We start from the raw sequence: 26605 nt of genomic DNA, 5'->3' as shown, positions 1-26605 counted from the left end.
ACAGAGCTGGAATCGTCGTGGGACCTTGTGTGGATTATGTCGGACTTGCAGGGGTGGTTTTGGGGTTAATAAAGGCGTGAAAGAGGGTGTTTTTTTGTATTTTATTTCAAATAAAGGATTTTTTCAGTGTTTGTGTTTATGTACTTTCACTTACAGATTAGTAATGGGGGATCTCATAGACCCTCTGCATTACTAATCTAGGGTTTAGTGGCAGCCGTGAACTGTTATTAATCCCTTATTACTCTAATTGCCACTGCAGCAGGGCAATCGGGATGAGTCAGGTAAAGTGCTGGGATTGTCGCATCTAATGGATGTGACAATTCTGGTCAGCTGCAGGCTGCTATTTTTAGGCTGGGGGCAGCCAAATAAGCATGAGTCTCCCCAGCCTGACAATATCAACCCTCAGCTGTCAGCCTTAATCTTGGCTAAGTTTCAAAATTGGAGGGACCGCATGCTGGTCTTTTAAATTTATTTATTTAAATTTTTTTTTTTTAAATATTTTTTTTTTTTTAAAAAGCTAAATGCGGTTTCTTTTGTTTGGATACACAGCAAGGATAAGTGCATGGCTCAGGCTGCAGCCTGTAGCTGCATGCTTTATCTGTGCTGGGTAACATAATATGGGGGACCGTATGCCAAATATTTTATTTATTGTTACTGTACGATATAGAACCGCAGACAGTGCCCGTGATTGGTTGCAGGCAGATGCTGTCACACAGGCTGGGGACACGTCTGACTGCAAGCAATCACAGACGCTGGTGGGCAGGGAAAGCAGTGCATATGCATGAGGCTAATAAGCGGCCGCGGAAGCAGTGCACAGCCTCGCCGGAGGCTGGGTAAGTATGAAGGGCTTGCTTCATACTTATTTCCTTTATTTTTCCTTTATTTTTTTTATTTCACAAGTTGCCGGATCCGGATTAACATCCAGGTCCAGCACTCGAGTAAGTTTGAAACCGTGTGGATCTGGAGTTTTACAGTCCGGGTTCTCACATCAATAATAATGACCTTTATTAGCTGAAACTGTAATATTGTAACTCTTTAAGAGATGCCACTAAGTTTCAGTTAAATCTCTATGTCATACTGTTATAATGGTTGTTTAAAAAAAAAATAAAAAAAGTAATAAAATGAAATATTAACCCCTTCACGACATACAGTGAGGAAAATAAGTATCTGATATGCTGATGATTTTTCATGTTTTTCCCACCTCCAAATAATGGACAGGTCTGTAATTTTTATCATAGGTACACTTCAGTTGTGACAGAATCGCCCCTTCAATACAGAAAATAACATTATATTATTTTTAAATAATTAATTTGCATTTTATTGCATAAAATAAGTATTTGAGACAATAGAAAAACAGATCCTAATTTTTGGTACAGAAACCTTTGTTTGAAATTACAGAGGTCAGACGTTTCCTGTAGTTCTTGACACACACTATAGCAGGTGTTTTGGCCCACTCCTCCATACAGATCTTCTCCAAATCTTTCAGGTTTCGGGGCTGTCACTGGGCAACATTGAGTTTCAGCTCCCTCCAAAGATTTTCTATTGCATTCAGGTATGGAGATGGGCTAGGCTACTCCAGGACTTTGAAATGCTACTTACAGTGCCATTTCTTAGCTGCCCTGGCTGTGTTTTTCGAGTCATTGGCATACTTGAAAAGCCAGCCATGACCAATCTTTAATGCTCCTACTGACGGAAGGAGGTTGTTGGCCAAAATCTCGCAATACATGATCCCATCCATCCTCCCTTCAATACGGTGCAGCCGTCCTGTCCCCTTTGGAGAAAAGTACCCCAAAGTATCATATTTTAACCCTATGCTTCATGGTGTTCTTGAGGTTGTACTCACCCTTCTTCTTCCTCCAAACACGGTTAGTGGAGTTAATACCAAAAAGTTCTATTTTGGTGTCATCTGATTACTTGACCTTCTTGCATGCCTCCTCTGGATTATCCAGATGGTCATTGGCAAACTTCAAACGAGACTGGATATGTGCTGGCGTGAGCAGGAGGACCTTGCATGCCTTGCAAGATTTTAATCCATGATGACGTAGTGTGTTACTAACTGTAATGTTTGAGACTGTGGTCTCTTCAGGCCATTGACTAGGTGCTCTTGTGTAGTTCTGGGCTGATTCCTGACCTTTCTCAGAATCATAATTACCCCACAAGGCGAGATCTTGCATGGAATCCCAGACCGAGTAAGATTGACAGTCATCATGTTTCTTCCATCTTCTAATAATTGTGTCAACAGTTGTTGCCTTCTCACCAGGCTGCTTGTCAATTGTCATGTAACCCATTCCAGCTTGTGCAGGTCTACAATTTTATCTTTAGTGTCCTTAATAAGCTCTTTGGTCTTGGTCATAGTGAAGAAGTTGGAGTATGATTGACTGAGTGTATAGACAGGTGTCTTTTATACAGATAAGGAGTTCAAACAGGTGCAATTAATACAGGTAATAAGAGCAGAGTAAAAGGGCGTCTTATGGAAAAAAAAATAACAGGTCTGTGAGAGTCGGAACTCTTGCTGGTTGGTAGATGATCAAATACTTATTTAATGTAATAAAATGCAAATTAATTATTTAAAAATAATTCAAAGTGTTTATCTGGATTCTTTGGGGGGATTCTGTCTTTCACAGTTGAAGTGTACCTACAATAAAAATTACAGACCTCCCCATTCTTTGTGGGTGGCAAAACTTGAAAAATTGGCAGTATCAAATATTTATTTTCCTCATATGTTGTGTCCCTTCCTTTGTCGTGTACCTTCTTTTGATGTGGGCTTGTAGGCCAAGCCCGTATCTTTCCCTGCACATGACAGCTAATTTAATCAGCAATCGTAGGCCCCTTAACAGCTGTGGGTGGATTGGAGATCTGCCAACGGGTGTTAACCAGTTAAATCATGCTGTCAATCTCTGATAGCAGGATTACGCCTGTTACACACGTCAGTGAAAAACACAGACGTTTTTCCACTGACGTGTTAAAAACACATATGTCTCTCCGTGTGTTCTACATGTGGGTTCTACATATGCTATCCTTGATCAGTGATCCGTGATAGCACATGGAGGTAAACTCATCTGTCCCCGCTACTGCTGTCCGTGGTGCTGAAGTTTCCCGGATGCGGTCTCCGGCCGCTGTGTCTCTCACCTCTGCAGCTACTTCCGGGTCGGCTGTGCAGTGCATAACTGGTTATGTATGAGAATAATTAGCCGACTTGGCAGCAGCAGAGAGCAGCGGCCACAGACCGCGTCGTTGAGACGGGTGAGTTCAAAAAGCTTTTTATTTTCAATGAACGTGTTTTTCTGGTACGTGTTTTATGATCACACCATAGTGTGGTCCGTAGGACATCAGTGATGGCAGAAAAAAACGGACATGTCTCCGTGCAGAAATCACAGACACTCGTGTATGCCGTACGGAGACACGGTCAGTGAGAAATCACTGATGTGTGCAAAGACCCATTGATCTTAATGGGTCTGCGCATGTCCATGATTCTGGTACATATAAAAACGGTCACATATGTACCAGAATCACTGACATGTGAAACAGGCCTTAAAAAGCGTTCGCAGGGAGAGCGCGTTTTTCCCTACTCCCAAAGGCAAGCCCTTGATGAGATTGCGGGATATCGATGGGTTATTAAAACAGCCAGGTGTCAGCTGTGAACCGGCATTCATAGAAAATAATGACTTCAGCTATACAGAGCAGTGCTGATATACTGGTTTGTATAGCACAAGTGATACCTTGATATATGATATCTGATGTTTTATTCCAGAGAAATACATGAAATGAGCTGTTCCAGGACCAAGGATTGGGCACTGATCTGCATGAGAATCTGCATCTAGAGCTTATTATAAATGGAAGGAAACTTAAACAGAGTGATGGCCGCTGTCTGCTCTCCTGATCTCACTGCAGCGCTGTGCGTGATTATAACTGACACATCTGCAAGTTCCTCCAGGGCTTCAGCTTGCAACTCACAGGCAGACAGTGTTACAAACAATAGAAGGAAGAAAAGGGTTAATCTCCTGCGCCGCCAAACCAGTCCAGATGATGTAGATAAAATATGATTTATTGATCAATGCGTTTTAAAGCCCTCAGAGGCTTCTTCATCAGGACAATCATTTAATCTGATGAAGAAGCCTCTAAGGGCTTTAAAACGCGTTGACCAATAAATCATATTTTATCTACATTATCTGGACTGGTTTGGCTGCACAGGAGTTTAACCCTTTTCTTCCTTCCATTGTTTGTATCTCCACGTGGGTTCTGCAGTGGCCTTCAGGCATTTTTATGATGGTGGATGTGACCTGCACAACTGCACAAGGTGAGCCTCTCTGAGTTGTTTCTCCTTTAATTTTAATTGGATAACACCTTTTTTTGCGCAATTTCTCTTTCCAGCTCCTCATTACAGGCAGACAGTGTTGCAACATTGTTGCAATACAGCAGAGCTGCGAGAGCCGCATTACATGTGTTTGTAAGAAGACATAGTTCAGTTTTACTGTCCTTTGTTATTTACATGTCTCACACTGGTATATCCCCGTTTTATTAAAAATAAGCTCTGGAGGCAAAAACTCATGCAGATCAGTGGCCAGATCCATAGCCTGGAACAGCTCGTTTGCATATAAACAAAAATGTGGACTTCTCTGGAATAAGACATCAGATCACAGATATCCAGGTATCATTTTATTCAGCTTCCTATGACCTACAAATTTATATAGAAGGCTCAGGAGGGGTGATCTTACTGACAGATTGCCTATCAATAAACTGCTTAAAAATGCTCTTCTCCTTAGAATCAGCAGTAATAATCATGGGCAGTCTGGCAGTATATTGCAGTGATGCCACAGGCGGGTATAACAGGCTTTCTATATTGTAAACAAGAAAGGAATATGTGCACTTTGCCAACAGAATACTTTTTTCCTGCCCTCTGCTCCTTATTGCTCCTAATATCTAGACTGGCAGAACTGAATGCAATGCAAGAACAAAATGTTAATATTTTTAAGGATTAAGCTGTAATTAAAACAGCACTAATTTCAGGTGACATGCATCAATACAAATAACAATCACCCATCATGCATTGCAAGTTGGCAAGGGGTACTGCCGGACTATCGATTTACCTGATAAAAAGAAAGCAATATATGACTGTTGATAAAATTTTAAGCTGGCGGAAGCAAACCTGAAGGAAAAACACTCAAGACAGACAACAATCCTATCGCCTAGCTGAATGAGCCCTTCTTACCTTGGTATACGCTGATTAAAACCCAGATGAGGAAGGTTTTAAAAGACAAAGATCTTCCCTGTGAAGAAAGAATGGTAAAGTTAAATAAATGGTATTACCTAAAACAAGTAAATGGTTCATTCGGAAGTTCGTCTTAGATTTCATACTCTACAACTTATGACTTAAAATACAGTAAGAAAAATATTTGATTTCTTATCATATGTACTGGATATAAATTGAATACAGAAAGGATGTGGATAAAACTGTTAAAAGCCACTCAGAAATGTAGAGAAAATCAAGCTTCAAAGCAAAAATATTGAAAAGGAACTTTTCCGTAACATACACCAACTTAGTGTAAAATATTGCCGTTACCCTGAAATTTAGCTGTTATCAATTTAAAAATTAGGTTTGCAAGTGCACTTGTGGGTACATCAGTGCACTTGAAGTCCATGGCTCCTCTCTGCTTTTTGAAAGGCTGGTAAAACTCCCTACTTCTTAATTAACAGTAGAAAGCAAAAGTGACGTTATACAGAAGAGCCTTTGTATGTGATGTCAATTAAGAAGCACAGGTGCCACTGGCCTGGAAGAGCAAAGTGGTGCCATAGACTGCAAGTGCACTGATATGTCTACCAGTACACTTGCAATCCTTATCTGCATATCAATAACAGCTGAGTTTCAGTGCAATTATATAGTGAATATTGCCAGGATATATCTCTTGCATAAAGTTTTACACTGACCTATCCAATATTACCTTTGTAAGTGTTATTGTTGACTTCAAACCCATAATTTATCTGCAATTATTTTTTCTTTAGTGTCCTTTAGTGATGGGCGGAGCTGCACTGTAAAAGTCTGGATCCGCACGGTTTCAAACATACCCAAGTGCTCGGCTCAGGCCTGGACTTCTCATGGAATTCCGGCTAATGATCCGGATGCAGCACTTGGGTAATAAAAAAAAATAAAAAAAATAAAGCACCGCTATACTTACAGAGCCTCCGGCGCACATGCAACTGCTCGCGTGGCTTCTCATTCTTCTTCTGGGGCTGGTCAATAGGCTCATGCATATTCACTGCTATTCCTGACCATTTGCATCTGTGATTGGTTGCAGTCAGACCCTGAGTAAAAGCGTGTCTGACAATTGCAATCACAGACCCTGTCTGCAGGTCTATATCGTACAGTAAAAATAAAAATAAAAAAATTGGCGTAGGGTCCCCCAATGTTATGATACCCAGCACAAACAAAAAAAGCATATGGCTACAGGCTGCAGCCCCCAGCAGTGTGCTTATCTGGGCTGTGTATTAAACTACCAGGAACTGCATGCGCCTTTTTTTTAGTTGGTTAAATAAATAATTTTAAAAAAATGGCATGTAGTCCTCCCATCCATTTTTGATATCCAACCATCATAAAGACCGACAGCTGGGGGCTGATATTCTCAGGCTGGGGAGACTCATGGTTATTGGGAGCCCCTCAGCCTAAAAATAACAGCTTGCAGCTGCCCAGGATTGTTGCATCCATTAGATGCACCAATCCCAGGACTTTACCCAGCGCTTCCCGATTGCCCTGGTGCGGTGGCAATCGGGGTAATAAGGGGTTAATGGCAGCCCACAGCTGCCACTAAGCCCTAGATTAGTAATGAAATGCGTTTATGAGACTCCCCAATACCAATCTGTAAGTGAAAAGAAATAAAGACAAACACTGAAAAAATACTTTATTTGGGATAAAAGACAAAAAAACACCCTTTTCACCATTTTATTAACCCCCAAAACACCCCTGCAGGTCCAACAAGGTCCCACGACGATTCAGCTCTGCTATATCTGAAATTACAGGGCGTGATCATGGAATATGTCCGCATGCTGTAACTGCAGGCAAAGACTGAGCCATGATCAGCAGTGACCACTCAGGTTAGGTACGCTGGGAGGTTCCCATGGTCCTCTACCTGTGACCGCAGGTAACCTTACCTCAGGTGGGGTCACTTAGTTTAATGAAGTACCTATTTGGTTGCTGCCCTTTTAAGAACATTTGGGCAAAAACTGTGTCAGCAGCTTCAATGCTGAAAGCTATACTGTAGTTGCTATAGGCAACCGGAATGATCTTACTGTGAGGCAATCTTTATAAATAATGTACCAGTTGCTTCTGCAGTGGCTATAAGCAACCAGAATGATCTTACTGTGAAGCAGTTCTCATAAATGAAACCCCAATAACTTCTGCAGTGGCTTTAGACAGCCAAAGTGATTTTGCTGTGAAGCAATCTTCATAAATGAGGCTCCAGTTACTTCTTTAGTCACCATAGGCAACTAGCACGATCTTACTGTGATGCAATTCTTATAAATGAGGCCCCAGTTACTTTTATGTTTTTTACTGTGAGGCAATCTTCATAAATGAGGCCCCAGTTACTTTTGCAATGGATATAGGCAAACAGAATGTTTTTATTGTGAGGCAATGTTCATAAATGAGGCCCCAGTTACTTGTGTACTGGTTGCTGACAGTTGTTGCTATAGTTACAGCCTTTAGAGCGAATGATCAGGTTGCCACCTCTTTAAGAGTGACTCTTTGGGCGCCGCCACTTTTATTCCTTAAGGCCTTTTGGGCAAAAATTGTGGTTCTGTATTCAACACACAGACACCCATTTTCTCCTTTATCTCTATAGATCCTAAATTCAATGGGACAATTCTCGTGACGGAGGGGGGGGGATTACAGTACTTTTAGTCTAATGTTAAAGACGGCTGTGCACAATTTCACTCAAATCGGGTGAATTCAATGGGCTCCACGCAGATTTTCTGTATACAGATACCTATAGGTCTTAGGACTGGCAGACAACATGAGTGGCTGAACAGCCCAGGTGGAAGAGGTAAGCATAATTTTATTAAAAGATATTTCTAGCTCTAGGTTTCTCCGCTCTCCAGGTCCAGGGCTGCCTCTTCGGTCTTGTTCTAGTTGCATATAAATATATGCATATCTATAACAGTAGAATAGCAGCAGTGCACCAAGCACTGCACACAGCCACGGCAATATATCTCTTCTCTGTTCTCCTTACTGACACATTTCACCGTACACAGTCTAGTATATACTTTGTTAGTAAGGATAACCGATAAAAACTTTACTGTCCTGGCTGTGTGCAGTGCTGGTGTTTGATAGTGATATCAGCAATCGGTGCTCGCACTGCATCACAGGCAATAGACAGCTGCAGAGTGAAAATGGTGGGGTATGGGTGGCTGTGATAGGTGTCGGCTTACAGGCCAGTGCAATGCATAATGGAACTTGTAGGAATAGATGACAGGAAGTCAGGAGGGAGGAAACTATCTAGGTTGTGGCTAAATCCCAATGCACAGAGGGACCTGGTCCAGGTTAGTGGGTGTGACCAGCTTGGCTGGTGGGCATGGCGATGTTTCCTCTCATCCATTATAATCATGCACTCCCCTGACTGGGGGTCTTACCCCCAGACTCCCGCTTCTATTATAAACAACTCTATGACCACGTAGACTTAAAAAAATAATGTTTATTCTGTCTGGAAACATCGGGCTGCATTTTGAACACACCCCTATCACATGACACTCTATCATCTACCCGGGCATGATGTCAGCATAGGTTCTTTAGCCCACTGCGATTTAGCCTCTACCAAATTATCTATGTATGCATTAAAGCTGCAGCCAGCAACAAGGGAAAGCATGATAAAAGGTAAATGCTGCTAAAATAAAATTATAGATGTAGTTAGTGGCACATAACAGCAATAATTATTAAAATAAATAAAGAAATAGTGTAGTGGACAGTCTCGTTAAAAGCCTGTTCTTATTTCATATAATTTCTTCTATTATATATTAGATTTTATCATTTTTATGTTTTATTAGTAGTTATTTCTTTGGCCAATTTTTTTTTATTGTGTATTGACCCTATGTACACAACTATGATCTGTTAGCTATCATAATGACATAAAGATGAAAGTTTTATATTAAAGAAGCCCTCCTGGGAACTGTTTTTTCTTTCCTTCAAAAAATAGTGTGTGTTAATAGCTCACCTACTGTGTTTGCCGATATCCAGCGCTGTTCTGCTCCTCTTCTGTGTGATGTCATGTTGTATGCGTGAGTGGGAAATTTCTCTAACAATGTAAGCATATGGTACCTTGTTCTGACCCTTCAAAGGCTTACATTATAAAAGCTACTTCTGGATCACACACTGTGATTTGGAGACCTTAAAAAGCAGTGACGTCACTTCGAAAAGGACAAGGCCCGGAACACCGCTGGACACTGGATAGGGGAGTATATTAACACACACACTACACCACATCCACACAGATTTAGTAAAAAAAAACAACCTGGCAGGGCTTCTTTAATGTTTTATTCTTCCATTACCATTGTAATGGGAATGTCATGAGAGGCAGGGATTGTTAGAAAACCTAAAACCACTCACCTTTGTGAGGTCTTTATAAAGCTCTGGGTACAGCAATGCTGTTTCAGGCTTCACATCTTGATCCAGGACTAATGAGAAAACTGGAAACATTGTATAGATGGTTGCATACCTTGGACAAAAACAAACAAACAAACAAAAAAAAATTTAAAAAATGGAACCAAACACTAATAGGTTTAATATATGTGGTAATAAGACTAAAGAAGTAGTGGCCATGGTCACAAGAATAGTAAATATAGAGCACGCTATACAATCTAAGGCTTGAAAACAGAACATATGTCATGGTGTATCCACGCGACAGAGGAACCCTGCTGGGGAGGCAGCAAGGAGAACTGAGGGGGTAAGATGCAATTTATGAATTACCGCATTTCTCCAACATTCCTGATGAGATACAATTACTACACAAACATGTACGGCAAATGATTATTTCACGACTCTTCCATCAGTCGTTCACATGCCTGTTACTTGGCTGCTTCATCATTACTGTCAATGAGAAAACCACCATGTACCTGGGTTGGATACACAGCTGAATAGAACCCCTCCAGTGTCAATTACTTTCATTTGCCTGAAAATATCTGTTGTTTTTTTCGAGGACATTATTTTTTGCTCCCTCACCATGTTAACTATTAGTGCATGAATAATATGGGAAAAACTAATTATAACATTTTCCTTTAGACATAATTAAAAGGCAACCAACTGATCTTGGCCCTGATGTAATCAAACAAAAATAGTTTTGTTACCAAGTTGTCACCAACTAAATACTAGTTTTAACTTACCCTACCATTAGGAATCCCTGGTACAAAGGAACAGATGCGAAATAGAAGACTGAGGAAAACACAGCCTTAAAAGGAAGCGAGAAATGAAAAATGAGTAAATTTACCATGATCAACTAGAAGTCACGGACTGTTACCTAACTAATATTTTACAAGATGGTCAATATTTAAAATGAGATGAAACTGAATAAGATAGATGAGATCATATACAAGCGCACTAGTAAAAAACCACAAAACAGACATTCACTGGAGACATCAGGGAAGATTTAGCCATTTCCTGATGAGTGTATATGCACACCCATGTACGCCAAAAGAGGAGACAATGTCTTTAGTAAGCTTGGAAATGTTATGACTCGTCTGAGCCATATCACTTTTTACACTTGGCAAATCTAAGTACAAGCAAATAAATTTGTGCATGCCATGTATTTTAGCCATATTTTGATTTAGCAAAAAATCATAGAACAGTGAAAGGGGTTTTTCCAAGATTTGTAATTTGATGACTTAGGGTAAGTCATCAATATCAGAACAAGTGGTTTTGAACGCCCATCTCTCCCACCAGTCAGCTGTTTGCAGCTCCCGCTGTGGCCAGATGTACACAGTGTATATACAGAGGTGAAGCAGCACGGCTCTGCAGATTATCTCAGGTGCCTCAATTAATTGGTCAGGATATTCGGTATCAACCTGATATTAAAGATATATCCTAAGGATAGGTCATCAATATATACTGTAATTTTTTTTATATAAAACACACTTTTGTTCCAAATATTTTGGAGGCAAGTGGGAGGTGCATCTTATAGTTTGGATGTACTGTACCTGGCTATGGCTGTGGGGGAGGAGTTGTTTGCAGGGGGAAGGTCACATAAGGCAGGACTTGGGGCTTTGTGCCCAATAATAAAAATTAATATTCACTGCTCCCCACGCCCATAATCCCTCCCTCCTCTTGGCACTGAAGCCGGAGCTGAAAGGCAGGCGGGATTATGGGTGTGGGAAGCAGTGAATATTGATTTTCTTTAATAACGGGTACACGTGATCACCCAGTCGCTGCAATATGCCAGAGGCTGGGTGATCATGTGTGCCCACTATTAAAGAGAATGAATATTTACTACTTCCCATATCCATAAACCTCAGTGTGGGGAGCAGTTAATATTTCGGCAGCTGACATAACTGGTTAAGCATGGCACTGACGGCATGCGCTGTGCCGCTTACATGCTCAAGTCAGTTGCTGGCATCAGAAGAGGATACCACGCGCTGGAGGAGCAAATGGAAGGTTAGTAGATTTGTTTATTTTTTATGTGTTTGGTGTGATGGGAGGCATATGCACTAGGATGGGTCCATGATGGGGATTATATATCTCAGGATGAGGATCATATATACCAGGATTAAGGACTTGTTTAGCAAAATGGGCCCAAGATGGGAAATATATAACCCAGGATCGTCCCAGGAATATGGCTAGATGTATCAGGATGGGTACATATATACCAGAGGATGGGCTCAGGATGGGGATCATATATAACAGGGTAGGCGAAGGACGTGGAACATATATACCTCAAAAGGGGCCCAGGATGGAGGACATTAGTACCGAATTAGGGGATATTATCCCTATAACAGTGTAAGCAGCAGATCCTCCCCCCACAACAGTGCATCATGACAACATTTTTTCTTTCAATTTTTTTTCTCTCTTCCTATTCTAAAACCTAGGTGCATCTTATGGTACTATGCATTTCATAATCTGAAAAATATGGTAAGTCATAGATGATCCTTTCTAAAATGGGGGGTTGTGCAATCTCTTTCCTGCCTAGTTTGACATGAGGTTTACTCGGCATTTATCTGTACATCTTACAGAAGGGGCTTCCGACATTTGTATCAGAAAAACACATGCAAGTTACCTGCATAGTGGAAATAATAAGGCCTCTGTGGATGACAAATTGCCCCAATGCCGCAGATCTTTTATAGCTGTTTCGACCATGCACCATTAGTAATCTGCCAATGTTTTTAAACTGGGTTATAGAAAAATCAGCTGCAAGAGAAGCTTGTTTCCCCTCCTAGAAGAGAAATATCAAAATGAAGTGTTACAAAAGGTAATACATATGTTAAGACTTCAGAAGACCTACAAGTACATTACCACAGGTTTCTTTTGCAATACTTTCATTCTAACCTCGGCCAAAAGCAAATATTTTTGTCTGAAATTAATCCACTATGGTGGATGGGGATCTGTGTTAGCAAATGTAGTATTTTATAATTATCTAGACGCACCTTGGTGCCAAGTAAACACTAAGTAGGGTATTTGCACTATTATCAATATATATTGGACTACGGTAGATACAAAGATGATGACTTAATGTCAAAAATAGGATTGGTCATGGCCTTTGGAGGAGAAAATGGAAGCCTCCACCCTACACAGGGCAGTCCAGGATTTGGGCTATCTACTGAGCTTTGTTAGGAAACAGTTGTGTTGTTCTCATATCTTGGCTCGTAGCCTGAAAAGCAAGTACTGGCAACCTGTGTGAGACTCATCATCATCACTATGACAAATAATATGGACAATGGTTTTTGTTTTGAGGTGCAGAAGGCTCAAAGCCTGCTATATAAAAGCAAGGCAAACGTGTTTAGTCAGTGGCCTGATGGCTCAGTATTTATATTTTATATATGAAGATAAAAACTGGTTGCCATCACTGATGAACCTAATCTTCCTATTCACATTTTAGACACTTGATCTAATACTTCTCTATGAGAAAAATAAATTACATTGGGTTGATGGTCAAGAGACATAAATTACAGCTTTAAAATTTCTCCAAGTTAGCATCTCATATGGAAAAAACGAAAACGTGCATTTAATTACTTAAATCTTACCTTTCCCTCTATCCCAATGCCACAGTCCGCTGCTTGGATCATGCTTACATCATTACCTCCATCTCCTGAATAAACAAATATATAGTTATAGCAAAAAGAAAGCTGAAAAACACCCCAAACACCAATATTCCAACAGTGGACAAGGTATCGGGCAACATAAGGAGCCAATATGCCAATATGGACATACAAGGATCAGCGCGTCTGATGTGGTTACGGAATTGTAAATTTTTCCACATAAATACATACTGAATAAATGTCTATATATCAATATATATCAATTAATTGCTTTTTCATCTGTTTTCTATCAGACATATTTTTAACAATAACACTGGTCAACAAAATTTTTTTTTTCTGTATCTGGTTTGAAAATGGGTGGTTTTAACTATTTTTGGGGTGCTGATATCAGCTGAAAAGTCAGATTCTTTCTATCACGTCACATTTAATAGATACACAGCATTTTAAAAAAGACGATAAAAAACTATATGCCTACTTAAAAACTACACTATCAATATCATAAAGTCATAATCATGACTCAAAGTCATAATATCAATAGCACTTAAATTATACACTTTCATCTTAATTGCTATCATAATCCAAATTCTAATGTCATGCTGTTTGGGAAAAATGGGCTGATGAGGCTTTCCTTTTGTATGAAATCTCATCTGTCTCCCTACACAACATCCAGCAGTAGTCGCCCATCATTGCAGGATTCCAGCATCCTTGGTAGAGTTTCTCCATGGTAAGAATGTCCTGGTGAAAACGCTCACCTTGTTCAAACCCAAGTTTTCTGGAAAAAAGTCAAGGTGCGAATGTAAAAAATGAATTTTCAGCGACATGCTACAGCCCATTTCTTTGTAGTTTTGCAATAACTCATTGACTATGGAAACATAGTCATCATCTTTATTGTTAGCCAAGAAGCCTTCAACAATTGCTTTAGAGGAGAACCAAGCAGATGACTCATGCTTCTTGAGTTTTGACTCGAACGTTTCATCTTTTAGCAATTTCCTGATTTGAGGTCCAATGAATATACCTTCCTTTAACTCAGCTGCATTCAATTTTGGAAAAATAGCAACCAAAAAATTGAAAGCCTGACCTTCTTTATCAAGGGCTTTTACAAAGTTCTTCATCAACCCTAGCTTTATATGTAGGGGCGGCAGAATTATTTTGCTTGGATCAACCAGTGGGATATATTTGACATTTTCTTTTCCAAGAATGTTCAATTTCCTCACAGGCCATTCCTTATCTCGGCTGGTCCCACAGACACAAAAAGCAGCAGAATTTTGTAAAACCACACTGTAAACCTAAAAGCAGAGCAACAACTTTTAAATCACAGCAAATCTGCCATTCATAATCTTTATATTTCACAATTTTGGTTTTGTTTGCTTTTGTTGTAAAATTTCCACACACAAAGCAGAAGTTATCAGGATGGTTTACGCAACAACGTCGAAGTTAAGCACTTGCCATTTTGCTATTTCACTGTAATTAAAGACGACAAGAATTTTAAAAGGGTCTCACCAACGCTAAGAAATATACCAGAATGCTATAATTGCAAATTAATATACCGTTCAGATATTTCACTAATCCCCAAGCTTTACATATCATTGCGCAATACCATTTCATTGAGCAATACAACGGAAGCCCGTTAAATCACATTACGCAATATCAATCATATAGGACGCCTGCCCTCTGGTGACTGTTTATAGCTTTTTACACTGGATATTACACCAAAATGGATACTATCACATGCTTAGTCGTTGATTCAATAATTTCAAACAAAAAAACAAAAGAGGGATTGCGGTGACAAAGCAAATACGCAAAATACATTTAAAAAATCTGCAATATCCGCAATATCTAAAAAATCTTACGTGATACACCATTTCTGACGATATATTTGGAATCTGGATGCAAAAGTAGTACATATGATTTGGTATAATACAAACTAAATGCAATTTTGTTGTTGACCAGTGATAATGTGAAAGAAGGAAATCCAAATAATTACCATTTATTTGAAGTCACGATCCATAAAACAATTGAGCAATGTACTGCAGCCTGTACTCTGAATAGACTGCTCCAGCATTGCTATTCTGAACAATGCAATATCCCTACTAATACCACTAATACTAACAGTCGGCAATAATGTGCCATAAACTTATCTTAGTCCCTCTTACATTATAGTAATTTACATTATTCACTAGTGATCATATTCACTCCAGCTTATATCAAGTACTAATACACTGATAACAGTTTCTGGAGAAATTTCTTATAATACACTGTTCAAAAAGCTTCATAAGAGGATATAACATTTCAATAAACAAAAATATGTTTTATTTTCACTTTTATATACTCCTAGCTCTCAAAAATTAAGATTTCCCTCTATTGAGAACAGAATTTGAAATATCAAATTAAATGCTAGTAAATTGGAACTTGAAATGAATAACTAAACAAATTTACATACATCTAGTATCAATATTTGTAAATGCCAGAATAAAGTTAAATTAAAGGGAATCTGTCAGCTGGTTTTTGCTATGCAAGATGAAGTCAGCATGCTGCAAGGGTTAAAATAGACAGTTCAGGCATGCCTGTTTTGTCACAGTAGAATTTTTGTTTATTAGCTATGTTTGTTTAAGCAGCAGGACAATTCTCATTACAGGACTAGAAACTCACATGCCTGGTAGTTCAACAACAGTGACCCCTCACAGTAAATGTACAATCTCTATAGAGAGCCTATTGAGAGTCTGGTGTGGGAGGGAAAGCTCCCTGGGCTCAGTTACATGACTAAAGCTAAAAAATTAGGATTGTCTCAGAACGGCTGCAGCCAGTAATCTAAATGATACACTGTTGGATTCAGAATCTCTGCGTACATCATGCTGCTCCCAGATAAGGTAGCAAAAACTTGCTGACAGATTCCCTTTAAGCTTATATTTAGAGGCAAAGTCTAACCTATTTATCAAAGTCATATATACAAAAGATGAGGCAGTAACCGATAACCTGGCTCCTCTTACCTATGGCACATGTGCGTCTTCCTGTATGCTGCTGTAAAAGCTTTACAATCTGGGCTTTCTGTGTTGGTGAACACCGGCAGCACACAACAGCAGGGCATTGACAGGCAAGCTCAACAAATTCATGCTCATAATATTTTAAGCACACCTAGAGGAAGCAGGGATGCAACATAAATTCCTCCTTCACTTAAATTATACGCTATAGCGGCATGCTTTATTAATTTTGTGTAATGCATATATACATGGGCCCCTATTATCATGATTAGTGCGAGTCCCATCATTGATAATAGATTTGTCACCTATTCTATGGATAGATGATAAGTGTCTTTCTTTGGCCAATCCCTTTATGCCAAGGTTACAAACAGACTTTGTATTCACAGCAGTTTCAGTCTATAGTAATATAACGAGTACGAGAGGAATGTACTTCCAACTTTGACGAGATTATCATAAGACTGATGGCAAGTCACCAGGTTAGAAAAACTGCACAAAACTTGAAGCTGTTTCAAGACAAAAGCTTTAGTTTATTTCATAGTCAGTCCATGGATATTTATATTTATTATACAGTGACAAGCAAAAAGGGTAACAATGTTTTGAACTTTTACCTTTTTTTACATCAAATTTCTGTATGTGATAGCTAAGATGCTTGTCTATAAAATGAAGGAAGTCTCATGCTCAAAACTGAAACAGATGGTGAGTTATGGAGTCTGACAGTTAAAAGTTTAAAACATTGTTACCCTTTTGCTTATCACGTTATTCCCATTTTGGTGGGGATGGGCATATTCAAGACAAACATGCCTGATCCTTTGTTTCCCCTAGCCTGCTTATGGAGAGATAGCTGTACAACAAGCTATCTTATGTATATGGCTTGCATTAGGCTGTTCAATATGAACTGTGGTCTAAAGGGCCATTTACACGCTGCGACATCGCTAACGATATATCGTCGGGGTCATGGTGTTAGTGACGCAAATCCGGCGCCGTTCGCGACATCGCAGCGTGTGACAGGCAGGAGCGACCTTAAACGATCGCAAAAGAGACAAAAATCGTTGGTATATGAGAGGTCGTTCATTTACCAAAAATTGTTGTATCGTACGTAGCGAGGTTGTTCCTCGTTCCTGCGGCATCACACATCGCTATGTGTGACACCGCAGGAGTGACGATCATCTCCTTACCTCCGTCCACCTGCAATGAGGAAGGAAGGAGGTGGGCGGCATGTCCGGCCGCTCATCTCCGCCCCTCCTCTGCTATTGGATGGCCGTTTTGTGACGTCGCTGTGACGCCGAACGCACCTCCCCCTTGAAGGAAAGATTGTTCGGCAGGCACAGCGTCGTCGCAGAATAGGTATATGCGTGTGATGCTGCCGTAGTGAACATTATCGATCACCACATATCACACCAACGTCGGGGGCGGGTGCTAACGCTCGCGACATCGCTAGCAATCGCTAGCGATGTCGCAGCGTGTAAAGCACCCTTAAGCGGTATCGTTTGTGCTTCAGGAAATTGACATGCCATGCTCCCCATGTTAATTAAATATGCAAATAACCTTTTCAGAGAGGAAGAGGATAAGAACTCTATTGCAATTTACTAAAAGTAGCAATACTAAAAGTCAATATTGACCCTATAACAATCATTGCCATACAACTAAGGATAAAAGACAAACCAAAATCTCAATTTCCAGACACGGTGTTTCGGTGTGTTGAACTTATCAGTGCAAAGCATGAGATCTGATTTGGCTGTATAATAGACTACTAATTAGGGAGTAAGTGGTAGTCTCTCTTACAGCAAAATCAGATCTCATGGTTTGCAATGACGAGGGGTAACACACCAAAACACCTTGTCTGCAAATTGAGATTCTGGTGGCTTTTATCCTAAGCTTTATGGCAAGGTTCATGAAAGTTTTCCTATTGACTTTTAAGATTGTTACCTCCAATAGACAATTTGTAGTATGAACTGAGCATCTTTTGGATTGCTTCACAGATCAATCAATTTTAATCTGTTCTGGTACTTGGTTCAAACTTTGCCTATAAAAGACATCTATACATGTCAGAGAATGATGTTAAGAAATGATTATGCTCTTAAGAAATAATGATAATGTTGCTTAGTATAGGCCTTGTGCTATTTGTAGTTCTAGATTTAGTTATACCTAAAGTACCATGGGGCTAGCCACAGGTCAGAAACCAATACAACTCTATAAGAGCCTGGTTCTGGCTCCGTTCTGGCACTCAGAGCGTTGTATTGAGGGCTTGTAATGTAACTTTTGACTTATGGACAGTCAGTAGTAACAGTCACAAGATGGTGCCATGAGACCAGAGCAGAGCGGAAAAAGTATGAAAATGCAAGAGGGATATAATAAAGGGGGAGGGGCCTTAGATTTAAAGCGGCTCTCCAGTGCTAAAAAAAAAATGCTAGAGTGATGCTTTAAGCATTATAATAGTTATATTTTTATAAAATGATCAAACCTTACCTCCAGAGAATCTCCAGCAATCACTAAGGCACAATCGTGTTTCCTTCTGAAAGCATTTAGCTCTAAGTGAGCCTCACTTCGACTACTTACCTACAAAAAGAAAAGTACGATACAAAATTAAATTAACAGAAATAATAAAGTTTTAAAAAAAAATTCACATTCCTCAGTCCTCTGCCTAAACCTAACCTGACCATGTTAATAGTAGTCAAATACATGTCTAGATACAATGTCTGACAATTTCAAGCGTAACTCTCGTTTAAAATTTATTTCATCAATCAACTGTGCACTAAAAATAAGCAACTCTGTAATAAATCTTATCAGACAAGTCTGCTTCTTTCTCTGCCAGAATTGATCAGTCATTATCAAAATTCTCTGTATTCAATTCCCATTACTGAGAAAAGAGATGAGCACCACTGTATTACATCACTCTCAAATGTTATAGGAGTAAAGGTCCTGTTACACGCAACGACATCGCTAACGAAATATCGCTGGGGTCACGGAATTTGTGACGCACATTTGGCGTCGTTAGCGACGTCGTTGCGTGTGACACCTACGAGCAACCGCTTATGATCCGAAAAACGTCAAAAATTGTTGATTGTTGACAAGTCGTTCCTTTCCCAAATATCGTTGCTCATCTGGACGCAGGTTGTTCGTCGTTCCTGAGGCAGCACACATTGCTAAGTGTGACACCCCGGGAACAACGAACAACAGCGTTCCTGCATCCTCTGGCAACGAGGTGGGAGTGACGTTAATGCGGCTGCTCTCCGCCCCTCCGCTTCTATTGGTGGCCCGCTGTGTAACGTCGCTGTGACGCCGCTCTTATAAAAGAGTTTGTTCGCAGGCCACAGCGACATCGTTAGGAAAGTATGTGCGTGTTACGCGTACTAGCGATATTGTTCGCCACAGGCAGCAATTTGCCCATGACGCACGCACGACGGGGGCGGGTGCGATCGCTAGCAACATCGCTAGCGTGTAAAGCGGCCTTTAGGTTGGTTTCACCGAGCAACCAACCTATCAACTCTAGATAGGATAGGTGATAACTTATTGATTGGTGGGGGAATTACCACTGGGACCCCCACTGATAGACAGAATGGGACACTTCTATCCCCATTACAGAATGGAGTGAAAGTGCACATGGTCAATTGAGCATGGGTCTGTTGAGAGCTTTTTCTGTCAGACTCAGAGACTGAATGAAGTAGTGGTTGGTCTTACGACCTGCCACTCCATATTGTAAAGAGGATAACAGTGCCCTTCAGGGGAAAAAAAAAATCCCCATTCTGCCAAACAGTGCAGTCCCCAGCAGCTGCGCCCTCTCCTGTCAGTGGATAGGTGGTAACTTGTTTTTCACTAAACAGCGCCTTTAATTTTTGCTATTTTCATTATTTCAAATACAATATAGCATAATTGTTGGTTACCCTCAGTAGCACAGCACGGCTTGGGCCATGGGGTCAGTTACTCTGAGTGCAAAATTCTATAGCGACATAAAATATCATGCTTTGCCACCACTGCCACTTTTTCTTGGACTGAAGAAGGATACAAATAGTGCTAGTTATGGAGCTAGGGTACTAAAATAGCTAAATTAAAAAAAATTAAAGGGCTTGTCCAGGACTGATGAGTCTTATTGGTGTCTTATTGGTAGGGGTGCGTCACCCCCACAAATTAGCTGTTCTCGATGCTGTCAGCAGCAGAACTACTCAGTTGCAGAGATGCACAGTACAACTCCATCAAACATTAATTTATTCATTATTATATTTTTTTTCTTTTATTTTTATTAAAGGGGTTGGACATTAACATTGATAACTTATCCTTGGAATAGATCATCAATGTCTGATCAGTGGAGGTGGGACATCCAGCACCCCCATCGATCAGCTGCTCTTGATGTAGCTGGAGGCCAGAAATACTGAGTTGCAGAGCTGCACATAGTGTATAGTGGCCACAGCAGCGTACTGCATATCCACCCCTACCTGAATCTATAGAGGGGGTGTGCAGTACCTGGTTGCTGCCACTACTCTGTTGACAGAGCTATGCTCCAAGAATAGGTCATCAATGTTAAAGTCCTGGACAACCCCTTTAATAAAGTAATTAAAAAATAGAATACAGTAAAATTTAATGTTTAGATTTTTATTATATACTACAATGTCAAAGGGCAAACTATAATTATATAGGCATTTTCTTAAAATACTATCCATGTTTTTGTGGGATAAAGATTTAAAACTGGACTCATGGGAAGGCACTCACGAGTTAGGGGGCGTAAAGTACTTGTACTGCTCAAGGCACTGGCAACCCATGCTTTGCCCCTGGTTGCCCTTAAAGGGTTTTCCTGAAATTTTAAAATTGATGGATTTCCTTAGCATGAAGAAGTAGAGAATTCACAACGGTGGACAAGTAGGGTTCAACATCAGATTAGACAAGTATGAAGAACATAAGACTCATGCAAAAGGAATGCCAAGTTATTCATATTTATCCTAACCATAACATGAGCCATCAATATCAGAAAAGTTTAGCCTTGACTAATAACACTCTTACAGATTAGCTAACTGAAAGGGACACAACACCCTGCATGATCACCTTGTTGACCAGGTATAGCCCTATACCAAGGGGTCAGGAGTCAGACCCCTACTATCATTGATATGATACTGTTGATTTATGATCAGAACAGATCATCATTATTATAGTCTTGGAAAACGCCTTTAACATTTCATTTTATGTTACAGAATTAACCTTTTTCACCTCAAAAAAACAGTTTGGTTATTCCTTTACATAAAGCTATATAGTTATTAGTCCACAGAGACACGTATACAATAACTGAGTCGTTTCCAGAATATTTCTTAGGACCCAGAAACCTACTACAACATGTAGATACTATAAAAAATGTGAGCAAATGATTAGCTTTTCAAATTTCATTTCAATGTCCTTACACGGCAAATTGACATAATTGTAGCCTCCCTACTTATTATAAACTATAGGAAAACACAAAGTAAATAGATTTTGTTCAAGAAACTTAATTTGCGATGTTACTTTCCGAAAAGGTCAACAAAAATTGATCTGAAGTTTTATCAGAAGCATTAATAATTTAATTGCAAATAGGAGTCTGCAGGGCCTAATCTGCTATTCTGATGTTTCACAACAAACTGCATTTACATGTAAATGATATTCTAATAATTATTTCTGTTGGAAAAGTGCTTCATTTAGACGAGACACAGACATATGTCTTATCAGAGAGTGCCAAAGAAGTCGTAACAACTTTGCCATTTTTATTTTGGGACATAAAACCAAGTTATAATTAAAAGTGCATGGAAAATTGCTGCCTCCTCAGCACTGCCTTAAAAAATAATTATTATTTAAAATATTCTGTGGAGTGCTCAGCATATTCTCATATATTTTATGTGTTTAATTATCTGCCACTTGGTAATCCTTCTTTGTGCGCAATAAAGAACACAATGTCTGGCTAATAGACGAATATAGGAATTAAGGACAACAGTGGAAAATGCTGGCCTCAAACCTTGAATAAATAATGGTAAGAGTTAAAGATGACCATCTAGAGCAGGGGTGTCAAACTCGGCTTGGCAAACTGAACACACAAAAAATTTAAATTTCAGTGGCCACATTATTTGCAAGACAAAGTTAAATTTTTAGTAGTGATGGGCGAACTTGCAGATATCCGGGATCAGTGGGGCTAACCGTACTTAAAGAAAATAAAATAAATAAATAAATTAGTTCCGGCCCAGAATTGATCCCGGATACCTGGCCAGATGCCGGTACCCATAAAAGTCTATGGGAACCAGAATCTGGCACTTAAAAATGGTGGTAATAAGGTTAGGGGGATTAGAGCAAGCGCACTATACTTACCGAGTCTCTGGCGCCGCTGTAACTGCTTTCGAGCAGCTCACTCTTCTTCCGGAGCCACTCATTTACCTTCATGCATATTCACTACTTCCCCCATCCATTGGCAGTCCTGGCATCTGTGATTTATTGCAGTCAGATGCATCCCCAGCCTGTGTGAAGGCGTCTGACTGCTTGCGATCACAGACCTTGTCTTCGTGTCATTATCGTGGTATAAAAATAAATAAATAAATTGACGTAGGGTCCCTCCATATTATGATACCCAGTAGAGATAAAGCATACGTTATTAACCCCTTATTACTGTGATTTTCATTGCAACAGGGCAATTTGGAAGAGCCAGGTAAAGTCCCAGGATTATCACATCTAATGGATGGGACAATCCCGAGCGACTGCAGGCTGCTATTTTTAGGCTGGGAGACCGAATAAGCATGGGTCTCCCCAGACTGAGAATACTAGCCCCCAGCTGTTGGGCTTTATATCAGCTGGGTATCAAAATTGTGGGGGGGGGGACCTTGCCGTTTTTAAAAAATATTTATTTAAGTAATTGAAAAAGAAAAAAAAGCAGCATGCGGATCCTCTTATTTTGATACACAGCCAAAGATAAGTGCACAGCTGGGGGCTGCAGCCTGTAGCTGTATGATTTATCTGTGCTGGGTATCATAATATAGGGGGACCCTAAGCCAACTTTTTTTTTTGCTTATTTAGTTTTACACCACGGTAGTGACACGCAGACAGGGTCTGTGATTGCAAGCAGTCAGACACACAGGCTGGGGGCGTGTTTGACTGCAACCAATCACAGATGCCAGGACTGCGAGTGGGCAAGGGATACAGTGAATGTGGATAAGCAATAATGAGCGGCGACGGAAGTAGAATAAGGGGCCACGGAAGAAGTTACAGCCATGCCGGAGACTCAGTAAGTATAGCGAGTATATACTATACAGATTTTTATTTTTCCTTTATTTTTTTTATATTTCCTTTGCTGCTGGAAACCGATCATTAGCCGGAGTTCCCTGAGAACGGCACCCGGATACTTTTGAAACCGCGGGGATCCAGACATTTATAGTCCGGGTCCGCACATTGCTAATTTTTAGAGATTTTATTTTCTATACAAATTTTGATCACTTTCTCCAACATTTTTTCACTTGTTAATTTTATTTTTTTTTAAATTGAATGGGTTACAGTACAGTTTTAAAGCTTGTGTCAAAACGGATGTTGCAATAACAAACGTGCACTTTTTTGCTTATTTTACTGTATGTATAAAGCAGCATTTTAGTGGTAAAAAATATTTTCATGCCTTCTTTTGAATTTTTTTTACATGTTTTAACTTACATGTTTTGGTATTTTTTATTTTTTTTTTACATTATATCCCCTTCTTGTAAGTAATATCATTTCTATAAGCACCACATATTAATTTTGGATAACTTAATGTAGTAATGTGCCCCATCCTGGTCCCCAACTTGTAGTAATATGCCTATCCTGGTCCTCATCTTGTAGTAATGTTCCCATCCTGGTCTTCATCTTGTATTAATCGCTCCCATCTTAGTCTTCTTCTTGTAGGAATATCAATGATCCTGGTCCCCTTTTTGTAGCAATGTGCCCCATCCTGGTCCCCTTATTGTAGCAATGTGCCCCATTCTGGTCCCCTTCTTGTAGTGAAGTGCCTTATCCTGGATCTAATCTTGTAGCAATAGCCCACCCTGAACCTCTTGTTGCAGTGATACCCCATCCTGGTCCCAATCTTGTGGTAATGCCCCATCCTGGTCACAGCTCAAGGTTCCCACGGTACCTCAACCACGCAGGTAAACTCACGTCAGGTGAACCGATTGAACTCAATGACACTTCAGGTGAACTGAATTCAATCAAACCTGCATCTCCTGGCACAAAACTGCATTTTTTTGCTAACAGATGCAGATTTGTTGCTGAAATTTATACACCAAATTCAGGCACCAAATCTGCATCTTCTGGCAAAAACATGCATCAAAACGCGATGTGATATTGATGCAATATTTTGCCAGGACATGCAGATTTGGTGCAGAAGTTCGGTGTATAAATTCCAGATCCAAATCAGCATATCTTGGCAAAAAAAACCAAACCTGTTTTGATGCCATTTCAGTGTGGTTTCCTGCCAGGAGATGCAAATTTGGTGCTGAAATATCTACACAAGGTTTCTGCACCAAATTTGCATTTCCTGGCAGAAAACCTCACGGAAATAGTGTCAACCATTTTTGTGCGTTTTTTTTGCCAAGAGATGCAGATTTGGTGCTGGAATTTATACACCAAATCTGTATTTTCTAGCAAAAATTTGCATCAATACTGAAATTTGGTGCATTTTTTGCCCGAAAATGCAGATTTGGTGCAGGAATTTGGTGTATAAATTTCAGCACCAAATGTGCATCTCTTGGCAAACCCCCCCCCCACGGTTTTCTGTCAGGAGATGCACATCCAAAGGATCGCAGATCACCCGAGGTGAAGTCACTGAGTTCAATCAGTTCACCTGAAGTGAGTTTACCTACTGTCATAGGTGGGGTACAATGGGAATCTCCAGCTGGGACCGTAGATAAACTCAGTGAAGTCATCGTTCACAGCTGTGGCTCAGTCAGTGTCTGCCCGAAGTCGCAGTGGGTGGTCATGTTTTCTAATGTGCCTGCGCACTGCAACTTCAGTATGTAGCAGACCCGAGATCATCGCAGGACCTCATGTGGATTACATCGGACCTGATTATTTCAACAGCTACAGTGGTGCTAGAAAGTTTGTGAACCGAAAGTTTGTTCAAAATTTTCCATAAGACTGCATTAATTTGACTTAAAACTACATTAGATTATCCCAAAAGTCCTAAACGTATATAAAGATAACAAATTCCAATGGATGAGTCAAAAATATTATGTCTTTTTTTTATCAAAATTATCTAATATTACAGATCTGTGAGTGGCAAAAGTATGTGAACCGTTTGGATTAGCAAATAATTTGATGGTGAAATTAGAGTCTCGTGTTTGTAATCAGATATGAGTGGGTGTCCTGTTTTACTAAAAAAAAAGATAGATTTATCAAAGTTTCATCTTCACAGCACAATTGTGTAAAAATATCATAGTACAAGCAAAAGAGATTTCTGAGGACCTCAAAGGAAGTTATTGATGTTGATCCGGCTGAAGAAGTTAATAAAATGATTTATGAAGCATTTGGGCCCCACCAATCCACAGAGCATGAGGACCTGCAGTGGAACGCATGGAGAACTTGTGATGGAATGCATCGATGTGTTCCATCGCAGCTACTCCATACGCTCTGCCACAGGTCCTTGCGCTCTACTGCATCCCAGGTTCCCCTGCCGGCCAGAATCAATAGGTATCATCGTATGTGGTGAGTGTGTGTGTGCGTTCTGATGTGTACTGTAATTGTGTGTGCGATCTGATGTGTGTGTATGTGTGTGCAATTTGATGTGTATGAGTGTTCTAGCTGGAAGCAAAAGAAGGCCATGTGGTGCATACCTGATGGAAGCACCCGCCAAAGATCGCTGGAGGACCTTGGAGCGACGCAGATGTCCAGAGTCTGGTAAGTATGATTCTCCTGGGAAGGGGGTGGTTCTGCTTATTTGGAGGAGTAAACTTACCCCCAACCCTTATTTCCTTGAGAATAAGCCCAACCCTGAAAATAAGCCCTAGCGCATTTTTCGGGGCCACAAATAATATAAGACAGTGACTTATTTTTGTGGAAACCAGGTGGTTAATCCAACTCAGGTCTGCTGTGCTCCAGAAAATTATCACTCTGTAGCGAGGAGAGCACACTGTTTGTCAATGCAATTGTGGGAGTTTGTTCTTCTATATCCAGTGTGTTGTTGCCTGCTTCTGATTGGCCAGCATCAGAAACAAGTACTTGACCTCAGTGAAATCTCTCTGGTAATGCCCACTTGACCTTTAAAAAAATAAATAATTGTTTAAGTGCCATATACTTTAAGTGCTAATGTATCCAAAATAGAGAGGTGAAATAAAAAAAAGTATTATTCTGCTTTCATTGGCTATTACATCACGATTCTAGTTAAACATGAAAAATTTGGTGAAATTTGGTGAATTGGAAAATTTGTTGGTGATACTGCAGGGGTA

The 26605-nt window shown here is 40.0% G+C and overlaps 1 protein-coding gene across 2 annotated transcripts in view; it reads right to left on the bottom strand.

Moving 5' to 3' along the window:
- ATP9B (ATPase phospholipid transporting 9B (putative)) overlaps nucleotides 1–26605 on the bottom strand; it is a 441649-nt gene that overhangs the window by 14007 nt on the left and 401037 nt on the right. For both annotated transcript variants that reach the window (XM_075314650.1, XM_075314649.1), the window contains exons 21-27: nucleotides 18669–18758; nucleotides 16212–16356; nucleotides 13210–13274; nucleotides 12246–12401; nucleotides 10363–10427; nucleotides 9590–9698; nucleotides 5210–5267 (exon numbers count right to left, since the gene is read on the bottom strand). In XM_075314650.1, coding sequence (XP_075170765.1) covers nucleotides 5210–5267; nucleotides 9590–9698; nucleotides 10363–10427; nucleotides 12246–12401; nucleotides 13210–13274; nucleotides 16212–16356; nucleotides 18669–18758 — 688 coding nt within the window. The remainder of the gene's footprint in view (nucleotides 1–5209; nucleotides 5268–9589; nucleotides 9699–10362; nucleotides 10428–12245; nucleotides 12402–13209; nucleotides 13275–16211; nucleotides 16357–18668; nucleotides 18759–26605) is intronic.

Source organism: Anomaloglossus baeobatrachus, chromosome 6 (genome assembly GCF_048569485.1).
Source record: "Anomaloglossus baeobatrachus isolate aAnoBae1 chromosome 6, aAnoBae1.hap1, whole genome shotgun sequence".
NCBI classification, from domain to species: Eukaryota; Metazoa; Chordata; class Amphibia; order Anura; family Aromobatidae; genus Anomaloglossus; species Anomaloglossus baeobatrachus.
This window is presented reverse-complemented; position numbering and strand designations above follow the sequence as displayed.